Consider the following 15496-nt stretch of genomic DNA (forward strand, 5'->3'; position numbering starts at 1 on the left):
GAGGTGGCTGTGGGTGCTGCATGGTGCTACACGTTCATGCTGAACTCCTCTGAATTCCTTCTATTTACAGCAATTCCACAGTGCAGCTGCACTGGACTCTGTGTCCCCCCAGTGTTTTAGAGTGACCACAAAGAGCCCATGAAATGGTGACAGCTTTGTCCCACTCAGCCTGCAGCTCCCGTTGCCACGTCCCAATTAGATGGCAGTGCACGAACAGAAGCCTCTCCAAATGGGCATCTCGAACTGCCCTGGCACTTCTGAGCTTGACTAAAATGTAAAATTGTTACATCATAAATCTTTGTTGCAGTTTTCTGGCTCGTGTTGTTCTGGGGGCATTCAGCTGCCTTGAGCTCCTTTTTGAGCTGCAGCTCCAGGGCCACGGGAGCTCCTTGGGAAGGGCTGGGCTCAGCGCTGGCATTTGGGGAGCTCGGGAGTCTTTGTGCCAGGGAGACTTGCTGGAACTGCTCAGACGTGGTCACACTGTGCAGAAAAACAGGAAAGGGAATGTTTTAATTGACTTTTATTGTCAATACACAATGGCAAGTCAGCACTTGCTGTTGACAATTATTTATTAAGATGCTCCATAAGATGAGATCCAGTTCTGTGAGGTTTTAGTACTTCTAAAATATGTACGTGAGTCATGCTTAAGCTGCATAACTTTAAACTGAATCATGGAAAAATCACTCATGGGTAATAATCAAAGGGAAGTTTGTAACAAAACTGGGGGAAATGCAGGAAGAAAAGACATCCTGTGGGAGCAAGGAGAGGCAAGGGTGCAGCTGGCTTTGTGCACTGGCAGGGGCACTTACAGTGGGGCAGGTCTGACTCACGGGCAAACCTGAAATAAAGCAAGAAATTAAAAGCTGATGTTCAAAGGAGGCTGTTGGCTGCTCCCGTGGAAGGCAAGGCTGCATCTCATCCACATGCACAGGGGTTGCTATGGAGATTTGGGGTGTCTGTGCTTAAGCTCCTAAGTGTGAGAAGGTGTCAATAGACTGAGTCTAGAGCAGAGGATAACGAGGCACTGAGGTCCATGAGGTGTAGGGAAGACACTGGAACACAGAAACAGCTGAACTGAGAATTTAGCCTACAGAAATTCCCAAATGAGCCTAGAGATGCCTTGGTTCTTTCAAATGCATTTTGTAAAGATGCTGGAAACACTGGGTGACGGAAGGAACAGAAGGTGGGGAAAAGAATTTAATACTGTATTCCTGCAAGGAGAATAATAGCATGTGGAGAGTCATCCCTCTCTTGAGCAGAGAAAAGGGATTAGTTTTAAAAATCTGTAGTTTAATGTCATTTTACTTCATCTTAACTCTAAAAAATTAAGGTGAAATTGAGAAAGAATTAAAAAGGGAAATTAATACTTTTAATTCAGGGAAGGAAAAGGGGTTTTAATAATGTGTTTTTGCTATTTAAAATCATGTTTGCATAGAAGCCCTGAAGACCATTGTGGCTTAGCAAACATAACTTAGTTCATGGTTAAAACCATTACTAACCTAAAATAGAATGTGATTCCATGGTTAGGAATAATGCTGGCTGGGGGAAGAATCATTAGTTGCCAGGTACAGGAGGATGGAAAGAAACAATATTTGGTTTAAGTTTAAATTGCAGAGTTTTATCTTCAAATGCAAGAAGTCCTAAGATTACAAGTCACCAGAGACTGGAGTAATTTTTGATATGTTTTCCATCCTTGCATTTTTTTCAAACACAGTGTTGGGATTATCCACAAAGATCCTTCTCAGTTCCTGCTGAGGATCTGTCATTTATCCTGCAGGAATTGACGGGCACTGTGAGTCAGAAAATGTGTTCTGCTTCACCAGGAACCTTCACTGGGTTAATATATTGAAATGAAAAATGGCATTATTATTATTATTATTATTATTATTATTATTATTATTATTATTATTATTCAGTCTCTTTTTTCAATCTGCTGAATCTTCCTTGGGATTTTCAGCTCTCTCCTAACTGTGCTGGAGTTTTGCAGTTGGTTCCAGTGATGGTGTGGAGGGGACACAGGGAGGGGAGCAGCTGCCCATGTGGCACAGGTCACTCCTGTTGCAGAGTGTCGCCCTGCTGGGCTCCATGGTGACATCACTGCCACAGCACAAGGCAGGGAGTTATTATTTGTTATTATCTGTTCCTCAGAGTCCATGAACTGAGGCACTGGGTGTTTCAGTGGCACATGCAGGAGTAGTGCTGGCAGAAGATGCATTTGGCCTGAGTTTCCTCTTCCCTACACTTTTGTCACTGAAGTTAGTGATGATGTGTCTGCAGTTCATGTAATAACTGAGATCATGATTGTATTCTGTGTTCTAGGTCACTGTAGATTATTGTGCTGAGCAAAAAGGTCAAGATTTGGGAACTCCATGAAACCAATCCTGGCTAATACAGACAGATTTTTTTAAGCCTGTCACCACAGAGAAGTGTGCCCATCTGCAAAATGGAAATGACTGTTCTGTTTTGCAAGGGAGATGGCAGTTGGTTATGCTGTTATCAAAATATATATAGTATGTGTTATAAATAAATACGTGTTAAAAATTCCACTTCTGATCTGTGTGAATGGAAGGAGTAAAAGTTATGTGTGCTTGCAACTCAGTCTAGGAGGGGATGCTGCAGATATGTGCTGATGTCAGACTAGTTACTGAGTCACATTAATTTCAAACGAGAGTTGTGCCTGAGTGCAGCTCAGCCTGTACACAGCCCAGGAGCTGCTCTGCTGCTCCAGGACTTGTGAACCAAGGCAGGACTTGACAGGTCCAGAGGAAACCAAAGGTGCCACAGGTACCCTTCCACAAGTGTTGCCTTTGCTTTTTCATGGTGTCAGCACACCAGTAAATGGAATGATGGAGCTGGCAATGTTAAACATTAGTTTTATAAACAGTTGCTATGGTAATTGGCAAATCTTCATAAATCATTTGAAAAGGCCCCCCCTTGCCACTAGAGTTTGCTGCTGGTGCACTGGAACATGGAGTGGTTTTGCTGACAAGGTTGCCAAACCCTGGAGTGCTCCCTGGAAGTTGGGTTTGGTGAGCTCAGCATTCACAGGTTGGGTATCCTGCTATCCATCCTCCTTCCTGGTTGCCTGCTACAATTGACACCAGAAAGTCTCTCCTTTTCTAAGTTGACTTGACTGGAGATTTACCTTTCTAAGAGTAAGCACAAAGCTAAGAAAGAACTGAAATTTCAGATTGCCCCTTTATTTTTGTTCAGTCTTCACCCCGATGTGGTCCCTGCTCTTTGAGGCTTTGAAGTGCAGCCCTGCTGGGCTGAGCTGTCCTGGCGGGTTTGATGCTGTGGGAGGGGCTGCTCCCAGCTCTGGGCAATCTCACTGCAGAGTGTTCCCTTCCTTTGCTTAACCTCTGACCTGGGAAAACAAGAGTTAATCAAAACTTCTGAGGTAGCTAAGAGGAAGGGGAAGTGTTTGGTTACAAATTAAATATGAGCAAGTCATAAGCCATAAATCTTCAGCAGTGCTACCAGTTGTGCTACTTAAGGTCCACGCAGTACAGAGAATTTTGGGTTATAAACTCTGCCTGTGTTTCTTTGGAGGGATGTTTAAAGGCTGACATGAGGATTGGCTTTCTTTAAGAAAAAAAAAAAAAATCCACATTGTTTTCCTTTTTCCTTTTGGCAGACATCTAGAAACAAATTCAGATAACTGTATTTCTTGGGGGATTTTTTAGATTTTTTTCAACTTTATCTGGTCACAGTTTGGTCTACTAAAGCAGAATTTTTATTCTTGAGTAGTTGACACATAGATTAAGTGGTGAAGTAAGAGTGTTGAAGATGGCAGGATAAGTTTCTAATGTATCCAGAAATTTTGGGATGAGAGAGATCCTGAATTGTGCTGTGACAATGGAGGGGGGTGAAAACTGAAGTGAGATTGTCTGCATAATTTGCACAATTTTGTGGTGGGTTTGTCTTCATTTTCCTTGCCCCTCTCTTGAGCAAGAGCCACACAGATGCCCATGTGTTGTGGAGGGATGAGTTCTGCTTCAAATACCAGCTCATTCCCTCAGATTCCAAACTGACACTGTCCTCAAAATGGGACATTATTCTCAAAATAGAAAAAGAAGCAGTTATGATGAGATGCTAACCCGTCATTTGGAAAACAAGGAGGAGTGAACATTAAAAAAAGGACAGTAGGTTCATCAGAGGATACTGGGGGAGAGAAGGGAAAGCCAGGCAGTCACAAGGGTAGCAGAAATGAGGCTGTGTCTGCTTCTGTGGTGGGGGTTTGACACTGTGTGAATATGAGACATATCTGGGCTGCTTTTATTGGAATCACACAGGCTCTTTCCTAGGTGCCCAGTAAAAGATTTAAAGTTGTTTTGGGCTGGAGTATTCTCATGGCTGGAGCCTGCAGCTGGGTCATGTTGGGTGTGTGCAGGAGCCCCCTGGGAGCTGCAGGGAGGCCCAGGCAGGACAGCTCTGAAGGACACCCAGGACCTGCCCCTGGTTTGGGGGCTCAGCGTTGTCCCCTCGGCTCCCTGCTCCAGCTCCCCTGGGCCCTGAGGAGGTGGAGGCCTGGGGGAACCTGCTTTTGTTTTCCTCTTTTACAAGGCATGATACACAGACGTTAGAAGCACAGTAATGGTTTTAAGGACTCTCATTTTAACTCAGTAAATGTATTTTTCTGGCCAAGTCCCTGAGCGATTAGGTAGAACTTTTAATGGTGCCTCTGTGGAAGCAGCTTTGGTTTCCCACTGCCAGGGAGCTTTCTGCCTTCCTGCTTTTCTGTCTTCTCAAACTCTTTTGATAGATGCCTTGCACGGATTTGTTTACCAGGTTCTTAATCTCTACTTAGCAGATATGTTTGGAGAGGATTTCTTGTTACTCTTGTAATGGCTTTTAACTCTGCAGAAGTTTATTTAACTAAACAGAAAGAAAGAAACTTATCTTCTACCTAATCCTTCTGGATTGTTTACAATATAATGTCAAACTTAAATGCTGTTTAAAGTGGTAATTGTCTGTCTTTCTGCTCTATTCGAATACACACTTTGTAAAGATGTTTGGAGCGTATTAATTTAAACGATAATACTGTCATATAACATGAAAAGTTAAGTTGCTTATCAGTATATTTTGATAAGCTACTTACATTTTACAGTAGCATTTGCAGGCTTCAAACAAACGCTAATGATGGAGTGCCAGTCACTTTGTCTGTCTCATAGAGAGCTTCTCACCTCATTTATCACCAGGGCTGCACAGCCAGGGACCACAGGGCACTCCATTCCTTACAGCTGTCAGGATGTAGTCATATTTTATAAAAACTTTAAATCCTGTCTAACTATATCAAAATAGAATCCATTTGCTTCAGAAAGCAGCTGTGATTAAAGAGCGTCAGGGAGTGCATCTCTGGCTGGCTTTGCATTCGCCGCAGCCGAGGGAAGTTCCTCACTGGTGTTGGGAAAGGCACTGAAATACAGACCTGTGCCATGAAAACAGGGCACACAATCCCACCAAAGCTGCAGGGGAAAGGAACATACTCACTGTCTTACTCTGTGGAATGGAGATGTAAAGTAAATGAAAAAGATGTGATTTTTCTGCATGTTTCCCTTTTAATTTTGTCTCTTCCTCTCTTTTGGAAGTTGTGTGCATGTACTGAAGGTGAAGTTGCTGTTTGACTGAAGCAAGGGCCTGGCTAAATACAGTGGTGGAATGAGATTTTAAAACAATTAAAATCTGAGATACTGATTAGTCAATTTTAAAAGTCCACTTGTATTAGGATTCAAACCAAAATAACTGTATTTTCCTTTTTTTTTCTTTTTTTATCTTTTTTTTTTTCCAGTTACCTCCCGTGGTTTGAAGTCTTTTATAAACTGCTCAATGTCTTGGCAGATTATTCAGCAAAAGGACAGGTATTATTCTAAAATACTGACCCTCCTTTTCCTATCCCAATATCAAATGAATGAGGGTGAGAGGATGAAAGAAGCTGTTTGAAGAAGTGCTTCTATCAGAGATGACCGTGTGAATTATTAATCTGTATGATGCAGTGATACAGAAGATCATATTCAGCTTGGCAAGTGCCTCTGAAAAATAAATACACATTTAATTTTCTTTTTGAAAAAGATAAAGAGCAAGACTGTGGCTGTGGATCTGACCCAAGTCCCTGCAGTCACCCATGCTGGCTTTCCTGACTCCCTGAGCTGTGCTCAGCACAGTTCCTGTAATTCTGCTGTTCCCATATTGCAGAGTCCCATCAGTCTCTGCCAGGTGTCTGATCCAAGTTTGTCATGGGCAGTAAAAGTAGAACTGATCTTACAAATGCAAAATGTTTACCCACCCCTCTGGCCTACCCTGCCCTTCTGCCTCGGAGTTTCCCTGGTGACAGCAGCGTTTGCTCAATATTCCTGGTTTATTCTCATTTCAGGATAGTCAGAGGAGTGAGCTCCTAGAAACATTTCATAAACTCACCATCCCTGAGCCCGGAACCTCTGTTCATCTTGGAGTGGTAAGTGTGGGGGTGGGAGATGTAAACTAAGGTGTTAAATATTCATTCCATGTCCTAGGAGAGGAATGTCAAAAGCAATCCTCTCTCCTGGAGCTTGTACACAGGTGTTGTTTTCCTGTGAGGAGCTGTGAAATTCCCTTTTCACAACTGGGGCCCTCTCCTTCCCTCTCCCTAACCTCGGATGTCTTTGAAATGCAGCTGATTGGAGGAAGGCTGTGTGCATTCCCCTGGGAATGTCTCACCATATCCTCGGTGACCTGCAGGAGGTCAGGAGCACCAAGAGGACATTTATTGCCCACACTTCTGCACAGCTCCTGGCCCTGGGAGTTGGAAGGGGGAGCAGGCTGGGAAGCAAACAGGCACTTACCTGTCACAGCAGCCTTGGGAGCATTAAGTGCTCATCACATTTTCTGGTCCTTCTCCTCTTCCTTCCCCCTGCCTCAAAAAACCTCACACAAAAAATAATTTATTTCATTTTTATATTTTGTGAGAAAATTAAGCAAAGCACACTGACAGTATAGATGTGGGATTTTATTGATAGGATTGTATTTTGAATTTAATCTTTTGGGGATTTTGTCATTTTAGCAGCACAACCTTGTGCTCCAGGCTGTGGTGAGCACTGCAGATGCTCCTTGCTGCTGCTGCCAGCTGAGAGTTCATGTGGGCCCTCATGGGAAGTCTCCCTTGCATTCCCTTTACTGCTCTTAAAGCACTTTCTGGCAGGAAGCAGCTCATGCCCCTTGCTCCCCCCAAGGCTGGCAGTGCCCAGGGAGCAGCTGTGTGGCCCTGCTGGTCCCAGCTGGCCCTGGGCACGTCCCCAGCCCCTCGAAGATCCCTCCTGAGGAGCAACATTTCTGTTTGGGGATGAGCTGTCTCCCAAGGCCGGGGGCAGTGGGGATATTCCAGTTTTTTCATACCAGTGGTTCCAAGGAATGCTGCCTGTCTCCCCTTGTCTCAGACATTTCATGGGCAATGGAGCAAGAAAGGATAGCAAAAAGCAGCCCAGGGACCGTGTCTTTCTGATTTTATTTTGGCTGTTTCTGAGCCCATTGCGGGGTCGGAGCAAGGTTCCTGTGTGTGATACAGCTCTGAGTGCTGTTCCTCTGCCTTGGCATTGCATCTTTGAAACCAAACCAAACCAAACCAGTGAAGCATCAGAAAGCAAAACTTGTGTTTCTCATTTAGTGTCTCCATTCAGTGGAGCTGTGGTCCCCGCCTGCTATTTCAGGTTACAGCCTGATCAGGAAGCACTGAGATGGCTGAGATTTGAGTGCAAGAGAATTGTGCCAATTGTGGAGCTATGCCAAGGATGGAACAGCCTTTAAGGCTTCAGCCAGTAATTAATAAGTAGCCCTAAGACAAATTGTGAAAATCTTAAAAATTATATGAATTGTATACAAGTCCCATTCTCTCCCTTCCAAAGCCCTGACCAAGGATCATGCAAGTCATCCGTGGTGAGATTGGGAGCTGCAGTGAATCTGGGCTCCTGGAATGCAGACAATTAAAAATATTTGAACAATATAATGGATCATGAAAATATGAGAGCAATATGGTCTTTCAAAATGTGCTTTTAGGGTGTATAAAAGAGACCTAGAACTTTTCAGTATTTCTCAGGTAAGCAGGCGTTGAACCTTAGGAAGCCCTTCCCAGTACATTTGCACAGCTTCCCCCTTGGCTGGAATGAACTCTCTGGTGCTGTGAGTCAGAGAAGACCCTGCCTGCTGCTGCTTCCTGAAGTCCATCCTGCCGTGGGCTGGGGAAAGATAGCTTGAATTACAGCCTGCCTTGGAGTTTCCTTGGCATCTGTCACAGCCGCTGTGAGTCTGTCTGTGGCAGCAGCTCTGAAGAACAAAAACATGGAATATTCCAGGAGCATTTGATACTTTCTACCTTACTGCATGTCCTACTGCCCCTGTGGTCTGGGAACCCAGCCTGTGGAATCCAGGACAGAGAACTCAGGCTGGTAGTTGGTAACTAATGTTCTGCCATTTCTACTTAGCTGAGCAGCTGCTGTTACTGCTGATACCAATACCAAGCAATACATTTCGACTGCTTTCAACATTATCGAAGTAATAAATATTTGCTCTTTTTGTAGCACTCTTACTTTACTGTGCCTGACACCAGAGAGCTTCCCAGTATACCTGAAAATGTGAGTATTTGGGAGGACCCTACACTTCATTGTTTCCATTTAATGTCAGCAGCTATATAGATGACAAATATTGCTCTGTTTGGGATAGGTTTTATTCTGTAAAATACTGAGCATTCAGGAGCAGACAGTCTGCATGTGTGATTAAAAGCTGAACTGTGTGAAGGACAAGGTACTGATGGGCAGATTGATGTGGGTAAGACAGCAGCTCTGCTAACCCTTCACTTCCACCCCTGGAAGAATGACCTGAGAGAGCAGGGAAAATGCTCTGCTTGCTAGATGGCTCCTGAGAATGCCAAGCACACCTGGGCTCTTCAGAGCCACTTTTTGGGAGACTTTTTAAGCCTCACACAGTCGTGTGTGTTCCAGCCTGGCTCAGCTTTCCAGCCAGATGATAAGTCTGTGGGGAGACAATGCTGGCATTTGCTTCTCTTAAATACTCTTTAATGTGCTCCTGCTCTGTCTCAGCCAAACTCCTGTGCCTGACATCTCAGTTTTCTTTCCCGAGAATTTTACGGTTGGTCTCAGCATCGTATTCTTCAGTTGATGGCATGAAAGGAAAAAGGAATCATCAAGACTTTCCATCTCATTTGTGGGTGATTTGTATAGCAGATAGCATTCGGGGCTTTTTGTTTGCCTTTCAAAACACTGTTGCTGATTTTTCTGTGTTGCAGACTCTTCATACTGACACATATTCTGACAGGAAATTTAATAGATATGCTCTTTCTTCTGAGGTGCTTTATTTTTGTGCAAATATGATAAGCTGAGTGTAATTCAGGAATCAATTCCTGAGTCTAAACCAGCCATCAAATCTTGTCCTAATTCACAGAATCATAAAATCCCAGAATGATTTGGTTGGAAGGGACCTTAAAGCCCATCCAGTGCCACCCCCTGCCATGGGCAGTGACACCTTCCACTATCCCAGGGTTGTGTAATTTCTTAGGAGGTTTTTATCTACCTGTTAAAGCAACTTTCCTGTGGAAGTGGAGCATATTAGGGAATAATACAAGGAGATTAAATGGGCATAAGTCTACTGTATTTTAATCAATTGATCTGGTTTATTAAAAATTCCACATATCTTACCAGGAATTGCATGTAAAACACATATTAGCAAAAGTTTTAGTGGTGCCAAACTTGGGAGTTGGATGTGATGATGAGCGGAGAGCTGCAGAGAGCTCTGTTTGGAATGTTAACAGACCTGTTGGAATTGGCTGACTTTGTGTCAGATCAATGTGTTTAATGAGTCACAGAGCCATTTAGCACGGGCACTTTTCTGTAACAGCAACTCATTCCCTGCTGCAGGAGATGTGAGTTGTGTGATGGATATGAAAATGCAGAGTGACTTCAGAAATAAATGGGGTTGGTTGCAGGAAATACAGTGCAAGACTGAAATTCCTGGTACTAGCTGTTGTGTTTCAGAAGTAGCAGGTGAGTTAACAGGCTGAAATGATGGCATTTTCTTGGGGATGATGTCCTGTGGATTTTTGTATCACTCAGGCCATCTTCCTCTTCAGATGGTGGTGGAAGAGAAGTGATTTTTAATCTCAAAAGTCAGTGTAGTCAGTGTGTGTTTATTGATATTACATAGCAAATGATCAGATGGATGATTGATCTGGGAATGAACTTTCAAAGGAGTGTGAGGGAGTTTTGTAGTGCTCTTGGTGAATTTTGAGAGCAGTGGGGATACCTGTTCTGAAAATCCCCCTTTTTACTGCCCCAAGAAAGGTTTAAATCCTAGGAAGCAAAATACATAACAATTACCCTGCAAACTGGAACGCTTTCATTTGTATTTATTTAACTCATTCATGGTTTTGTCACTTACGAGACATGTCTTTCAAAATACATGTGTAAGTCCCAATTTCAGCTTCAGAGCTGACAGCTTTCTTATAAATACAACTTCGAGGGAACACGTGAATCTCCTCAGTACCAATACATTTCCATGCAGCCCACATGGTTCCCAGGTGTCCTTGGCAAATCTCAGAGAGCAGACAAGACTGAAACCTTATAAATCTTTCCATCTGAAGGTACATTTGTGTGTCATGTCATCACAATAAACTTGATGAAGGAACAATTGCAAATCAAGTCCCCACGTCTATTTTCCTCTCACAGTGGAGGCTGTTGCCTCACAAACAGATCCGTGTGGAGCAGGGCTGCATCCTCGGGCTGGATGCAGGGATTGTGTGCTGCTTTTGCTGTGCCCCTGAGTTGGGTGGCATCAAAGGGAGTTCAGGGCTCCTTAAAAATTCTTTCAATTCCCACTATTAGCAGGAATTGTGTCGTCACGCGCTGTGTTTTGGCGTGGTGGAAGGGTGGGTGAGAGGGGGAAGAAGAGCCGTAGAGAAGACAGCTTATGTTTAGACAAAAATATCATGTTAATCAGCACAGATGGGATGAGAAATACAGAAAAAGTACATGATAGTTTAATAGGTTTTTGGCAAAATGTGTTGGCTTTTTTTTTTCTCCTTTGACTGTACCTGTCTGTGGTTCCAGCTCTGCTGTAACAAAGACCTGAATGATTGTTTTATTTTACATGTTTGAAGCCAACCATAATGAGCTCAGTTTTTATCCCTCTACATACTGGTACCAAAGTCTCCCAAATACAATGCTTAATTTTCCTTCAGCTCTTTGTGTTTGGATGGCAAGCTGGGGAACATATTTTTGCACAGTATGAAGCATCTTGGCAGACTTCTCAGGCCAAGTATCTTGGATCTGTCAAAAGTGCTAATAGGCTTTGTTGAGCTTCTTTAAGTTTCTAAATCATATTTGCTTTTTGCTTTTCTGCACTTTTTTATTTAAGGATGATTAAGATTGCACTTGAATTCATGACTAATCTAATTTTTCTCTCACATGTGCTTTTTGTATAAGGCTGTCTTTATCCTATAGCAACCCTTTCATGTCTGTAAGAAGCTATTTGGAAACAAATTCCCTAATTCAGCATTTTTGGGTATTACCTTTTCCTCCACCTCTCCCCTTTTCTTTAATTTCTCTGTTTTAAGAAGTGAAGTGCTCAGAGAGAGAATTCCCTTCCTCCTTCCTCAGCCTCCCCAGGGAAGTGCTCCTGTCTCCCACCCAGGAATGTCCGAGTGAGGGGTTCAGTTCAGACTGCTGGGTTTGTGTGTGTGAAATGACCAGACGTGTTCCCAATAGTCAGAATTGTTTTAGCACAGGCTGAGCTCACAACTGAATTTACTGTATTAGACTTGTCCTCTGAGAGCTGCTTTTAGTTTTGGGATGTGGGTTTTTGGTACTTTATCGGGCAGCTTTGAAGTCTCCATAAAAGTGACAGAACATTTTTTTTCTCAGAGAAGTATCTTGTATTCAAAAAGCTGTGTGTGAAACATCATCACTTTTATTACTCCAAGATCCAGCTTCCCAAAACTTAGGGGAGAGATACTGCAGTTAGAAAGGCCTCTGCCACAAGATGAAATCCTGCTTTCTTTTGTTAAGCCATGTACTGGATGTAGCACAATAGAAAGATGAAATCTCTTTGGTTTGGGGTTTTTGTTTGTTTGTTTGTTTTTGGTGGGTTTTTTTTGTTTTTTGGTTTTTTTCTTTTTTGTTAAGTACACTTGGCTTTGTAATATCATGAGTCAAAAATGATTTTTCTCTCTCCCCAGAGAAATCTGACAGAGTATTTTGTAGCAGTTGATGTCAACAACATGCTGCATCTCTACGCCAGTATGCTGTACGAGCGCCGCATCCTCATCTGCTGTAGTAAGCTGAGCACTGTAAGTAAAATGCACAATACTCTGTTCACAGTATTTAATTTGTTTTAATTGCATTCATATGTAGGAAATTACCTGATTGTCTCCAGGTCTATCTTTCAACTTCAGTTATGCAGCCCCAGCTCAGTTCTGTGCCTTATTGTAAGGATTTTGTGGAACTTCTGTTGGCCCGTGATGTTCAAAAGAATTTTTTGGATACAGGCATTTTTGTGGCTGTTTGGTACATGAATGTTCAAAGACTTTTGCCATAGTGAAATCCTTTATTCAGAATTTACTTGACAGGGAAAAAAAAGATAAATGACACTGTCAAATGGATGTTCCAGTGACCTCTTCCGGATGGACCAGAGGAGTGGGCTAAAGTACACTGACAGTGCACAGTTTTGCAGTTGTGTTTGATAAGGTTTAGTCTTAATGCTCCTTAGGCTCCATCAAGTGTCTGAGAGATGAAAGCTGCTGAATATTCTAGAGTACTCTCTTCTTAAAATGGCTGGAGATCAAAACAAGCACAGGGCTTGATTCAGTTCAAAGTTTTGTGTTATGCATTTCAAGGTTTAGCAGTCAATAAGATTGTGATTTTCTTTATGAAAGCAAATGCTCCGTGGTCGTGTTTGCTCTGTAAATGGCTATTGATTGCTTTCCTTTGTGAGTGCTGAAGATGGTTTAACTAATTTTGGTTTCTAGTGCTGTGGGCTGAGCACTCAAGCAGTCCTGGCTGAAGTACAGATGCCATTTCCATTTCCTGGGGCTGTAACTGGTGTCTGGCTGTGTGATCAGACCTGCTTGGTGCTTGAGATTCAAACTGCTCCATGGCAGTGTGAGTGCTCTGCAAGGCTGGAGTGATGTCCACAAACCCTGGTAAGGATGGTCTGTCAGCACAGGGCAGACAGATCAGAGGAGTAAGACCTCAGACTTAATCCCAGAACAACGATTACAATATCATTTTGAAAGTAAGCGAAAGGAGAATTATAATAGCCTCTGGCACCTAATAACAATTATTAATAATGTTTACAATCAATCCCACATTTAACTGAAAGCATTTAAGTATTATAAAGTTTAATACCATAGAAAACTTGTAAAATCTTAACTTCTCTATCTGCCACATGTTCTATGTCCTCAGTACTAAAATAAGGAAAATTCCATCCAGGTCTAGTAATGGAATAAAATGAAGGAGAGGTGTTTATTTCAGCAACCTACAGAATGAAAAGAACAGTAAATGATCAGAGAGGAGGGAAGAAGAGAAGGGCTGCCCAAAGCATTTCAGAGGTTGTGTGGTTGGTTGGTTTAATCTCTCCCTTTGTGACAGAGCCTGGGAAGAGGAATTACTTACCTGTCACTGTGCCTTCCTTAATGAGCCAGTTCACAAGTGGGGCTGGGTTTTTTTCCTCTCTTTCTGCTATTTCTCTTCCTTTTGCCTCTGTCCAAGATAAAAGCACGTCTGGTTCTTGGGAGGGAGGGGTATTCATACTGTGTGTTCTTAGCTTACAAGTTTCTCTATAAACTGCTGGCAGATTGGAGTGACAGTGGAAGGCAGGTTTGAGGAGCTGGGCCGGAGCCAGCGGTTGCCGCTCGCCGTTCCAGCCCAGGAACATTCTCTGCTCTCAGCCTGTGCTTGGCAGTGCCAAGACCTTGTCCCTGGAAAGGAACCAAACCCCCCTGTCCCCGAGTGCAGCCAGCCTGGGGGGCTGCTCAGGGGCTGCTGCCTTTGTTTGGAGCTTTTAGCTTTTTAACACAAAAGTGGAAGGGACCTGTTTGCAGTTCATTTCTGTTAGCACTGGGAGACACACTTCATACTTAGGGCTTAATTTAATACCAGGTAAGAGAGAAAAAATGAAACCACTCTGGGTAGAAAGGCTTTTATGGTGGAATGAATTCTGTGCTACAATACATGATCTCAAATTCAAAATTTGATTTTAAATATCCTTATACCCTTAAGCTGAATAAGATTTAGAGGTAGCTGAACAAAGCTGTGTTTGTTAGCTATTTTATAAACCATGTGTACTGAACCTATGGAGAAATTATAGCTGTTTGCTTGGATTTTGTTCTTCTTCTCTAAAAATGGAAATGCAGATAATTTCTCAAAATGTTAAAACAGTTATTTCTGTTAAATTTCATTACATATTCTGTCATCTAACTCCTCAAGGAAAGCCAGATATGAACCAAAATGATAAATCCCCTGTGCCTGGCAGAAGCTCACCTGCTGGTGGGAGCATGCTGCTGCAGAAATGAAACCAGAGCTCTCCTTGCATCCAGAGTTCTCTTCTCCTTCAGAACCTGCAGCGTGGCCACCCCAAGGTGTTTCCTGGCTGGGAGCAGGGCAGCAGCATGCTGGCTCTCATTATAAGGTGTCATTCATGAAGCTCTGAAATGACTTAAACTTGGGGATTTCAGGGATGTTTCTGTCTGCCTCCATCATACTGAGGTGGATTTCTTTGCTTGATTTTCCCCTGATTTTTGGAGTTTTAGCACAAAGAGAAGAATCCCATTGTGGCACAGATACTGCTTTGATCCTGGAGCAGAGCTCCCCATGCCACTTCTGCCATGGCACAGGGAGCTCTGACACAGCCTCTTGCTCCTTGGCTGGGGTCTGACTGGCCTCAGGGCTCTGAGGGTGAGGAATTAGAGCAACACATGAACACTTTGATACCCCACCTGTGCTAGAATTAACATCATGATTTGTCTTTGCTTAGTTTGATCTTGGACACCTTCAGGCCACACAGGGACCTCAGTCCCATAGATTTTGTCTCCTCAGGACTTGTGAGCAGTGCTCTCCCTCCTTCCCCCTGCCCTGCTCGATTTCCTCCTGCCTTCCCAGAGCTGGGAGGGTTTGTTGGGAGTTGTGTTCAGAACACCTCTCACAAGTGAAGCTCAGTGTAGTGCTTGAGCTGAGTGTCCCTGGAGATTAAAGGACACTGAACTGGGAACGTGGGCAGGGTGGATGTGACTCTTCCCTGTCACCTCCGAGTCTGCCTTGGATGTGTCTGTGTGTGAGTGCTCCGATTTATTTATTTATCTTATTTCCCCAAGTGTGTGTGCTCATATTCTTTTCTTACAGTATTTTGCCTATAGCTTTTGCTGAGATTGGCTTATTGAGCATTACCACCTGCTCCATATTAATATCCTTAGTGAATGTGACAAATATCCTGCTCATCTTCTTCTCCAAATTAATAATTA

The 15496-nt window shown here is 43.2% G+C and overlaps 1 protein-coding gene across 5 annotated transcripts in view; it reads left to right on the forward strand.

Moving 5' to 3' along the window:
- DENND1A (DENN domain containing 1A) overlaps positions 1–15496 on the forward strand; it is a 152953-nt gene that overhangs the window by 61172 nt on the left and 76285 nt on the right. For all 5 annotated transcript variants that reach the window (XM_053962529.1, XM_053962530.1, XM_053962531.1 and 2 more), the window contains exons 6-9: positions 5792–5861; positions 6374–6454; positions 8550–8603; positions 12218–12328. In XM_053962529.1, the coding sequence (XP_053818504.1) occupies positions 5792–5861; positions 6374–6454; positions 8550–8603; positions 12218–12328 (316 nt within the window). The remainder of the gene's footprint in view (positions 1–5791; positions 5862–6373; positions 6455–8549; positions 8604–12217; positions 12329–15496) is intronic.

This window comes from Vidua chalybeata, chromosome 21, assembly GCF_026979565.1.
Source record: "Vidua chalybeata isolate OUT-0048 chromosome 21, bVidCha1 merged haplotype, whole genome shotgun sequence".
Lineage (NCBI taxonomy): Eukaryota > Metazoa > Chordata > Aves > Passeriformes > Viduidae > Vidua > Vidua chalybeata.